This window comes from Centruroides sculpturatus, unplaced genomic scaffold, assembly GCF_000671375.1.
Source record: "Centruroides sculpturatus isolate CEXI.00-Female unplaced genomic scaffold, Cexi_2.0 scaffold289, whole genome shotgun sequence".
In the NCBI taxonomy this organism is placed as follows: domain Eukaryota; kingdom Metazoa; phylum Arthropoda; class Arachnida; order Scorpiones; family Buthidae; genus Centruroides; species Centruroides sculpturatus.
Window position 1 is genome coordinate 483259 of NW_019384529.1, and position 12305 is coordinate 495563.

The following is a 12305-nucleotide window of genomic DNA, read 5'->3' on the forward strand; positions in this document are numbered from 1 at the left end:
GCGCCTCCTTTGGGAAATTGTTTGTCAAGGGGTTATACCTAAGACTGGTGCCTTTGTCTTTTTGTAAATAATGTATATAGATTGTTCTATTTTAATACTTTGTAACAGCAAAGAACGTGCTGCTGTGATCTTAAATCCTACATCCCCTTTATTCGCAACTGAATGTAACATCTGATTGTTGGGACTAGTTTCACGTCATTTTCGTACTGTAATTCCAAGTCATATCCTCCTGTTGCACCATTCGCAGTTTCCTTATGAAACACCCTCAGTACGGGCATTTTGTCATATTGTTAATATGCCTTTTACTTATGTAACAATTTATATTTTGTTAAATAAAGTACCGATACTGACACCCATGTAACTCCCACTTTCATCCCCTTTCCTATCTCACTTTACTTTTCCCCTTCGTTTCTTCCCTTAATCCTTTCCCTCTCAATCCATTTCAAACCAGGCAATACCTACGAATGGCCCTGGTCTTCATCCCCTTTAAGCTAGTATGTCTAGTATGTATAATTTGGCCAGTGTTGTCAATTTTTAAGTGCAAGAAACATTTGGGAAAGTGTTCAAGATGGTTTGTAAGTCAATTAATAATTCATTTTGAGTGTAACTTAGTAATATATTTTAATGTTTGATGAATCTATATGAGTAGGATAAATTTTCATATTTTTGTAATTCAGGAATATGTTGGAACTGAACTTGAGGATAACATTGAAAGAATCAAGTATGGTGGTTTATTTTATAAAAAGCCAAAGTAAGTAATATTATTGCCACAAAGTGATATTTTAACAATATAAATAAAAAATTTATTATTTTAGTTGATACACTTATGGAAAGAGGTTGAAAACCCCAAATATGTGAACCAAGTTTGTCAGTTGTCAAAAAAACTAAATGGTTTCAGTTATCTTGTAATACAGTGGGTTTGTTTGTTTGTTTGTTTAGTTAAGTTACAGCAATTCAACACTTGGTGATCTGCCTAGGGAAAAAATGCCTTCCAGGAGGTCTTTTTAAGGGTAACTGGCCTTTATTCAGGTGTTACAGATGTGGAGAAAACCTGGAAAATTCCATGTGGCCAGCCCATCCTGGTGAGTTGCGAATCCATGACCGAACTCCCAACGTTTAGGGAACAAAACCTCTTGACCACTAGTGGGCTGTAATACAGTAGGCTCATATAGCTATAGTATATTGAGAAACCCACGTTAACATAAAAAATGCATTGGAGAAAAGAATTTTGGCTACAGGTTCAGGTTTCAATTAATTCAGATTAGCAAGTTTCTATTGAATTAAGCTTATTAATCATTATATAATAGTTCATTTAAAAGGATATATTTTTATTTCTTATTTCTCATTAAGAATTTACTTTCATGTAGCAAAACTTCAATTACAAAGTTTTGCATATATAAAAACAATTTTGGAAAGTTCTATGATGTAGAAGAAAATTTATATATATAAATCTAGTAAATGATATTTCTTTTTTATTATACATTTATTTAAGAACATATTATTCCAGATTGGGATATGATAAATTGGAAAATTTTAATACTTTCTATTAACAAGAATAGTGCTAATGGAAAACATTATTTAAGATGATCTTATTGATATATGAATGAATAGCAGGTCAGAATGCATACAGAAAATTGCATTGCAGTACATTAGAGAAATATAAAGTTTCATGCTTTGAAATATTCATTTTGCTTTGCTGACTGTAGTGAATATTTACTTATCACTTTAATACTTCTTCTAGCACTTATTTCCAAAAAAAAAAAATGTTTTTGGTTTCTTTATTGGCCCTCTTTAGATGTATACAAGCAGAAAAAATTTGAGTTTCCAAAAATTAATATTTTCAACTGAAGTTGATGAGATTATTGTTTAATGTTGAAAACAAGAATCTGAGAAATTCTTTACTTATATTTTATTGTATTCATGAGATTAGAATTTAATTAAATTAAAAATTTTTAGAATAAGTGATTAACAGATTTTAAAAATGCTCATTTTATTTAACAAGAGGAAGTCAATTTATGGTGGGACTAACATTAATTGACATAAATAGAAAGCCAATATTTTTATGAAATTTGAATTAAATTTTAATTTGTTTAAAATTAATTATTTTTTAAAATTTATGATGCATATTATGACATTGTAATTAACATTATCATGTTTTCTGAATTCCAATGTACGTCTCATTTTCGACACATCAAAACCTAAAAAAGTTATTTATGAATGTAGTTTGCAATCTGTCACCCAAACATGCAGCCACAGAAAGGTAATGTATTCAGTAATAAACATATATATATACCTGTATAAATGTTCTTCAGCATAGTGGATAACTCTCCACTTAAACTTTGGTTCACGGATGATCTGTCTGCTAGATATTGTTTACTTGGCTTGCTGTAATTCAAAAGTAATTCATATTATGTAACTGCAACATATACCATATGTTGCAGTTACATAAAAAACAGGTGCACTTTAGAATTGAGAAAACATGGAACTCATTTTTACTTATAAAAATTATTTAAAAGTGAATGAATTGTTATATTTAATGAGATTTTTGAGGTTGCTTAATGATATGTAACTATAATAAAGTTCACATTAACTTTGGTCTATTGTGATGTGTGTTAAAAGGCTGCTTATCTTTGGCAGTAGTCTAAAGTTATAGTGAAATAAACTATACATCAAAATACTTTATTAGACAGTTTAAATAATATGTTAATTATAAATTTTCATCCGATGGCAATAATTATAAATAAATATCTGAAGACAAAGTCCTCCGAAAAACGGAACCACCATTTATTATCTTTGTATTCTAAACTATACATTCTTGGCAACTGACCTTTCATTGTAGGCTACTGGCCCCCAAAAAGCCAGTAGCCTACAATGGTGGTTCCATTTTTGGGAGGACTTTGTCTTCAGATATTTATTTAATATGTTAATGTTTTTAATAAATTTTACATAATTAATTTCAATGGCAAACTTGAATTTATATATTTTTAGTTATGAGACATTCAAAAAAAGATAAATATTTTGTTGATATATATTTAATAATTTTTTTTACAGTTCAGCTTCTTTAGAAAAATTAAAAAGTCAGAATATTCAAGGAACTCAGTTAGAATTTATCCAGAAATTAAGTAAAGTTTTGGTAAGTTGATTTAATAATGTCTGTATATTAACAACAAAATAATTTGATATTTTTTTGGTATGGTCCTTTTTTTTAATTATCTGTATAGACAAATGTTATAAGAATATTTTGGAAGCATTAAGATGACTCCACACTTGGTATTTACTGAATGCTGAGCAAACATTTGGCAGTGCTGAGTAGTGTGGATGATTTACTCATGACTAATATTCAGTATTTTGCATTTCCAACTTCTTGTCGGTATATTGTGTTGAATCAAAGGGGACAAATAGGGAATTATTCAGCAACTGGCAAATACCAAATGTGTGGAACATGGTTTTAATGCTACAGTGATTCTGAAATAATAATTATTTTCATATGTATTTGTAGAAACTTTATCAGTAATCTTTGAGATAACTGATAAAGTTTCTACAAATTCCTTAAATTTCAAACTATAAATTCCTTCTAATATGTTAATACAGTAGAGCGTCGATTTTCCGAAAGTCAATCATCCGAAAGAATTCCAGTCGGCAAATTTAAATTTTCGCCAGTGCTGTGGCACTGCAATCTTTGGCTATGTCTTGGGCTACTCAAATATTTTACGTTTTTGATACTAAATTAACTTCTGAAGTATAATTTTTTATTGTTTTTATATTTTTCAATATCTTTATTTTGTTCGTACAAAATAAAAAAATAATTTTTAACGATACAATAGTTTTTGTTAGGCTTAACATCGACGAAAATTCAACGCAAAGCGACACGCAACGGAGAAAAATGTCAAGATGGGATAAATTAATAGATTTTTTCGTACATAATCAGTTATCCGAAACATCGATCTTCTGAACAACCCCAGTCCCCAATTGATTCGGATAATCGATGCTCTACTGTAAATTAATTGATTAATAATCAGTTTAATTATTGAAATTGATGAGGAATTTTTTATATTTCTCTTATTTAAATATCTAAATGGAAATTAAAGGATAACTAAATTTGTTTTACTAAGCTATTCATTTTATGCTAATTAAAATAATTAAATTATGATTTTAATTTAATTAATCATTTTAAAATCTCAAAAAATCAAATTGTTGATTCAGAATAGACTCAAATCTGCAATTAACAACATACATACACAGTACACACATTACTACACAGTAAACACATTACTAATTACATTAAGCTATTCTACCTTGACTGTTCTAGAGAGATAAACAATTTAGAACTAACTTATAAGCATACTAATTACATTATTAAAACTAACATTATAAGTATACTAATTTTATCATGGGGACAACAAAAATCTGAAAATTCTCAATAATGATAAGCTGACTGTAACATATTACACTGGCATTGTAGTGTATTAATAATATACACAGTGTCTGAAAAATTACTGTGCAGTGAAAAATTTGTAATGACATTAGTTATATACAATGTATGGTATTGTATAACAAACATTTCAAAACCTATATGTATATAGAAACATCATCAAAAGATAGCCTAAATAATCAGGCTATAATTCTGCTAATTTAAATAATTAATACTAAGTAATTTGCTACTAGAGGTAGACATTAGGCACCCATCTCTTAATTAAATTAATAATTATAATTTTAATAATGTGTCAATGTCATTACAAATTTCTCTCTGTAAAACAATAAAAGAAATGTTAAAATTTTATGTTCTATTAATAAAATATGTGGGATGGATATATAATTAAAAATTCACTAGGATAGAAGAAATCCTCAAGAATATAGTCTGTCTTTATAATGTGTTCTTTTCACACCTCAGAAACATAACAGAGGTTGTACAATTTATATTTATCATAGATAATTTATTAATCATATATTTTTATATTGCATCATTGCCAGAGAGATTATTTTAATGGATTTTGCATAATGAGGCTGAGAAGAACTTCAAAATAAAAGTAAACTCTACTGTATGACTTTATGTTCTTGGGATTTGTGTAAAAAGACAAATTCTGGAGACACACTTTTATACTTATTTATTTTTTCTTCTGGAGTGTTTCTTCTATCCAAATTTATCCAAAAAAGTGCTTTTCTTTTTTTTATTTCTTGTATATATAAAGTTTCTTTTTTTGTTGTTTTCTCTCTGTGGGCACAGAAAGGGCCTTCTTCTGTGATCATCTTGGGTTTGGGCAGGCATAGAATGAGAATGACTAGTAAAAACAGATCTGACATAGCTGAAAACACCCATGAAAGGACATGGGGCAGTTTACTCTTTAACTATTCCTGGAATTGCTTGTCTGGATTTGATTCTGGGCCAGAGTAGTAGACCTTAACTACCTTGGCCATCTATATACCGTGTTTCCCCGAAAATAAGACAGTGTCTTATATTAATTTTTGCTCTGAAAAATGCGCTAGGTCTTATTTTCAGGGAATGTCTTATTTTTTCCAGGAAGAAGAATTCACATTTATTATTGAACAAAAAAATTCCCAAGTCGAACTTAGACGAGAGTGACATATATCCGGTGTGTCGAACTGTCGCCTTCTTATAGCGTCAACATCAGACTCGATGACCAATTAGTGCTTACTGAACAATAGCACTATGCAAATGTCATGTGGCGTGATTCCTGGCCGACCAATTAGCCATCACTAGCTGTAACGTTATGCAAATCTGTGATTCCCAAGCCATAGTCTTATGCAAATCATGCCGTGTGGCGTAATTGTCTGCTGACCAATCAGTGGCTGTACTTTCAAAAAGCCAACGGCCACTTTCAAGCATCTCTCGATGACCGTTACGACTAAAAAAAACTTCGCTAGGTCTTACTTTCAGGGGGAGGTCTTATATTTCGCAATTCAGCAAAACAGGTGCTAGGTCTTACTTTCTGCGGATGTCTTATTTTCGGGGAAACACGGTATCTATGTGTATGTATATATAAAATTGCATTTAAAGTTGGCAGATATCTGTTTGGTCGCATTTCACATAAATATATAACTTTATTAAATAAAGTTTTCTCTAGAACAAGTGAGTATTTAAATTTTAAATTCTTAAATCTTTTCTGATACATTGAAGTCATTGTAGCTTGGTTATTTCAAAATTATACTCATTTTATTAAGAAAATTGCATTTATAGTTTGTAAGTTCTTTCTGGATTGCTTTGTGTCAAATACTGTTCTTTTTACTGTGATAACAACATTACAAATATTAAAAGTTCTTTTATTTTTCAGCAAATTGATGAACTTCAATGCTATGAATTGTTTTGTTCTTATTTACTGTATGAGTACAAAGGCACCCAAAATAATATCAAGGTAAATCAAATTTTAATTAATTGTATGAATATTAGGAATTTGTTTATACTATAAACATATAAATGAATTTTGATTTGTTTAATATAGAATAGGAAGAAAATTGATTATAAAGTAAATTAAGTCTTTGATGAGTACTTCTGTAAATATACATGATATATATAGTGAATTCTACAGAGTAAGCATGTACAGTATATATTTTTCAAGTTTGTTTTGCAGGCTGCTTGTACACCTTCAAGTTGGTGTAAGTTTATGAGCAAACACAAAACTTTACAGACAGTTAGTGAAATCTATTGACAGGTTGAGAAAATTATTTTTTACATGGTGTTTTTGTAAGTTTTGTGAGATTTTTTCAATGGATTTTTTAGCATGAAGACAACATGGCATCTAGTAGTCATTCCCACTTGCTGTTTCATTTTGAATTGTTGGAGTTATTCAACACAATCAAATCAGAAGAAAATGTTGCCTACTTTATTAAAAAATATGAATTGGAAAATGAGATAACTTTTTTCAAAACCTCACTCATTCTTGGGGAGAACTCTAAACTCACTCCATTAAAGAGTTAAGGAATATTTAGATGGATTTTTGGTTATTATTAATTTTTATATCTTCTCAGTAATTCTCAGCATGTGTTCAGCAAACTTGCTCTAAGTGTTCTGCAAAAAAAAAAAAAAAAAATTTAAAATTTTTATAAAAAATTTATTTCAGTACATTGCAACATATTACTTTATATGTTACCGCTAAAGCTCGAAATCCGTTAATGTGTGCAATACCTAGCTAATCTGCAGATTAACTAGGGTGATCCGTTAAAGCTGCGAAAATTATTCCATTTTTCAAATTACCTAGGTAATGTTCAGATTATCTAGGTAATCTGCAAATTACCTACTAGGCACTCGGTAAAGTGAAAATAAGATTTTTGCTGGAACAACAGCAACATTTCTGTACGCTTAAATTAACATAATGTTATTTATTTAATTTTCAATATCTAAAGAATCAAGTTAATACAATCAACAAATTAGTTGATTGAATCAATCATCAATCAATTAAAAAAACTTTAATACAAAAATCAAACGGTTTAAAATATTACTACAATTAGGGAAATGAATTTGCAAAACATATGATAAAATTGTACTTACTTATTAGTGCAATCTAAAGATTGGTGACACTTTGAATTACGTAGCAATTGGTTTTTGCGACAAGCACGCCTATTTGTGGTACATTTAGATTTGCAGTCACATTTTCTGAAACCCTGCCCAGTACCAAGGGATTGTTTTATTGCTGTTTGACGTAAAGATATTTCTACAGCAGGGACATCCATCTTCTTTCGTTAAAAATCTCTCTTTGCAAACACTGAATTCAGATTTTGCATACAATTGTTTTAAAATACCTGTTTTAGTATCAAGTTTATAAAAGCCATCCTCTGTTTTACTAAGAACCACAGCTAAAATTGAACGTGCATCAGTTTTTGCTCTGTCTTCTTCGGGTACTTTAATTCTCACAGCGAAACCTTCATCGACGTTTGGGTGCTTTGCATTAGAAACTGCTAACATTTTCTTTGCTTGCTTTTCTAAACATTTCTTGGCTTCATCACGCTGTATTTTCTGATCCATATTCTTTTTACAGATGATGCACAATACATTCTTACCATACCCTTCCTCTTTAGGATCTACTTCACCACAAACTGCGTGAACAAACATATTACACGATTTACACTTGTGAGCACTTGATGCTGCTTTTGAGCAAACAATACAGACTATGTCTTGTATAGTGCTCTTTACAGGCTCCGTACGAAACTGTGATGGCGATTCTGCTGAAGTTGAGAGTAACTCAGTGATGACTTCTTCAACTTGCAGAGGCGATTCCTTGGAGGTGCAGGGTAACTGAATATTCTTCGTGACTGCATCATCAATCAACGGTATAGAAGGCAGTTTAAGATTACTATCGGTAAATTCTTGTATTTCTATAGGTGATTCTGTAGAAGCGGGGGATAACGGAATGTCCTCTTGAGTAAGATTTGACTGTGATCTCATAATCACAGTCTCTTGTGAATCTTCTAATTTTTCAAGGTCTTCTTCAGTTTTTATCGAATGTCAAACAATTCTCCGGCATGGACAAACTTTTTCAAACCTTTCTCGCGCATCTGACAACGGCTCAATGAGTTTTTCACAGCCTCGTACAGTCAACACATCACACCTTTGAATTATTTGATAATCTCGAGATGATTCTTTCTTCTTGGAAACTTTTATTTGCTTTACATCTTCAATTATGGAATCATACTTTGGTTTGTTATTAAAACACTACGTATTATATTTTAAATCTTCGCTAAAGAGGTTTGCGAAGAATCTTTTCTTGATTTTACTCACCAATTCGGTGCTTGCTTGCATTCTAGGATTTAAATTTATCTACGTAAAAAGAAGGAGTGGGGAAAGGAAGTGAAAGAAACAAACTTTTGAACTTTAACGATACGGAAGCCGTTAATGTGCAGATTACCTAGATACTCTGCAAATTACCTAGGTAATTTGAGAAATTGAACAATTTTCGCAGCTTTAACGGATCACCCTAGTTAATCTGCAGATTAGCTAGGTAATGTACACATTAACGGATTTCGAGCTTTAGCGGTAACACATACATAGATAATTTTGTGTTTACTATTTTATTCAATAACTTTATTGTTTTGTGAGAATATGTGATTGCTTTTCAATTTTTGAATATGTTGATGCTAATGTTCCATATAATAAAAAGTATGTAAATGGTGTTCCATGGCCTCAGAAGTTGAGAACCCACTGCTTTATATATTATGGTCATTTTATACAAATGTTCACAGAAGTTGACATCTTAATAATAAATAAGTAAATCAAATAATGGCTTAATTCAGATGACAATATTTTCATCGAGACACATTTTATCTGAACATTTGACCATCTTTAGCATATATAAACTACTCAGTTAACAACTGTTTTTAATATATGTTTCTACGATAAAGATCTGTTTTCTCTCTTAATTTTTGAAAATGTTTGAATTACAGTCAAACCTCTGGTTATGAACACCCATTTACGAACAGTCCAGTTTACAAACAAAATTTTGAATGCTATATTTGCTCCAGTTGGCACACGATAACTTGGTTTCTGAACAAGCTTGGTAGAGCATTCACCGATAGGCAACTTTTTATACTTCCTTTGTGAAAGAAAGTTGACAGCCCGACCAATCAGTGACAGGACTTCTGATTCAGAAGTTAGTTGTGCCAAGATCATTTTTGCATTATGATATGAATCATTGATGATGTTGCTATTTAAATTACATTTCAATAAGCATGCAGGAAAGATAATATTTCTGACGTTTGGTACCTGCCATAGTTGAATTTAAATCTATTTATTAAAAACCCTGTTAATTGACAATCACGTAATATAAATGGCATTTAAGAATTTGGCTAGATTTAGTTATATTTCATGCAGACAGTCATATTTGAATCTTTATTTATAGCACTTCTTTGTAAAGTATTGGTTTGGTTGGTGGTGATGGAACATATTGCTTTTAATATACATATAGAATAGATATAGATAATATTATATTGCATTTGTAGGCATTTTTATGGATGAAATACAGCTAAAAAGATAAAAAAGTAAGGTTTTGGGGATGGGAATGGATTAATCTATTTCATATTGTTCCTTATGGGAAAATTTGTTTTAGTTTAAGAACAAATCGGTTTAATAACTTCTACGGACGAATTAAGTTTGTAAATTGAGGTTTGACTGTATTTTTATCTCATTTCTTTGCTTTCTATTATAAATCGGCTTCTAAAATGAAATGTTATTAATAAAATATATTCTTTTGAACATTTTTCTTTCTTTGTTCCATATTTACATGAAATTAGACTTGCATTCAAATAAACATTACTTGAATAAAATAAACAGTTAGAATCTTTAATTGACATTTGATTCCAGTTTTTTTTTAATTCACCAATATGGAATAAATTTTACTTTAATTGTTGACACTTCTGTTCTTGTTGTAATGCCTGAAAAAAACATTCTAACTTCTAATTTTAAGTGATTGCTAGGTGCTGAGTGTAATAAGCATATTCAGATGTCAGGCTACACTCTAAAAAATCTTACTACTGACAAATGGTGCTAATTGTGCAGTACTTAATAATAATAATTTGAACGGCATAAAGCCTAATTGACTTTGTTAGTGTTAGCATTGTAGTGTCAACAATTCAAAGTACAGTATCAAATAATTTTAACACAGAAGAAAACAGAATAACTTAATGTTTTTATTTTTAGGTGATTTTTAGCAGTGAACGACATTTACAATCGTTGCTTTTAGAGGTGAAATATTTATAAATTAAAGCCATTTGCTTGAATTATGCATATGTTTATTTTATAAATGGCAATTATTTATTGTATTTTAAACAGATATGGAATTTTTATTACAACGAAAGATTGTACATTCTTTTATGTTTAAAACACATTTTATGCTACTGCCAAGATAGCTCTCATATTTATAAGGTAAGAAAAAAATGTTTTTTAGTTTCTGATTTTAAATTATAATTTTAAAAAGTTATCTTTATTTAAAATAAGAAATTTAATTATTTGAATAAAGATAATTTAATTTTAGTTTGAATATTATATTTTCATGTAAAAGCATTTGAACTATTGAAGATATACCTCAGTTCATTGGTACTTTTAACTTTCAGGAGTTAAAAGTACCAATGAACTACAGGTAACCCCCATATAACATGGGAGTTATGTTTCAAAAATTGCTGTGTTATGCGAATCCGTGTTATATGAAACAAAGCACTAGTACGAAAAGGGGGTTAGGTTCCAAAAATTAAAAAGCATGCTATTATATTTTCATAATTAAGATATTTATCTTAATTATTTTAAGATTATGAGAGAGATTGAGCACAGAACATTCAATTCCCTGCTTGCCATCCACTACCTGAGGTTGTATTTGCATTATGTTGACGACATCCTCATAGTGTGGGAAACACAGATGAGATGTTCCTCATCTTTATGCAACAACTCTCAAGCATATATCCTTCCATCAGTTTCACTTGAGAGAAAGAAAGCGATGCGGCAATAACGTTCTTAGATCTGTGTATACGTAAATCTTCGGAAGGACCACAATTCTCTGTTCTTCACAAATCTAGCATAGCTCTGCACATTATACCAGCAGAGGCCTTTCAGCCTTCTTGATATGTTAATGCTGCCATTGCCTCCCTTGTCAGAAGGGCTTACTTACTATCCACTACGCAAGAGCTGGTAAACATCAAGTTAGACAACATCAGTTTGGCAGTATGCACTGCTGGCTTTTCACATGCAAAATTTATGCATGTGCTCAATAGGGTAAAGAAAGCACTACATTATGCTGTAAGAGGGAGTTTTTGATGGTACAAACATCATTGCCATACCTTGGACCCCTCTCTATACGCACCTGCAGAATCTTCAAGCAGCGCAATCTTGTACTACCACTAACCCTACTTCCAAACCTACACAAACTTATTTGTAACGATAGAGACAAATTTTCCACTCTTGAGAAGTTGGGGGGTCTATGTTGTACCTTTGGAAAATCTTGCAACAGGAGTAAACATAAGATATATCAGGGCCACTACTAGAATGCTTGCCAGCTGCCTTGAAGATCACCAAGATGGTGTTGTGAGGGGTAGGCACACCACCGAGCTCGCAAGAAAGGTACTTGAGCATGGTTACAACCAGCTATGGTCCCAAGCAGTTATGCTCAAGAGCTGTAAGGATCGAAAAATCGTTTTCATATGGGAATCTCTCCTTATTACCACCTTGGACATGTGCAACACCCCAACGCTCGATCTGCCCAGTGTATGGGTTACGCTATACAAGCGTTTAAGCAAATATTAGCATTCTCCAGTATATGTATAGCATGAGCCTGGTTCTGCACATGTGCCAACTGGCACATCACGGAGCT

General features: G+C 31.0%; 1 protein-coding gene across 1 annotated transcript in view; it reads left to right on the forward strand.

Annotated features, from left to right (window-relative positions):
* LOC111622991 (nucleoporin NUP188 homolog) overlaps positions 1-12305 on the forward strand; it is a 139325-nt gene that overhangs the window by 12290 nt on the left and 114730 nt on the right. Inside the window, exons 4-8 of the mRNA XM_023365470.1 lie at positions 678-751; positions 3052-3133; positions 6291-6371; positions 10646-10690; positions 10778-10870. Coding sequence (XP_023221238.1) covers positions 678-751; positions 3052-3133; positions 6291-6371; positions 10646-10690; positions 10778-10870 — 375 coding nt within the window. The remainder of the gene's footprint in view (positions 1-677; positions 752-3051; positions 3134-6290; positions 6372-10645; positions 10691-10777; positions 10871-12305) is intronic.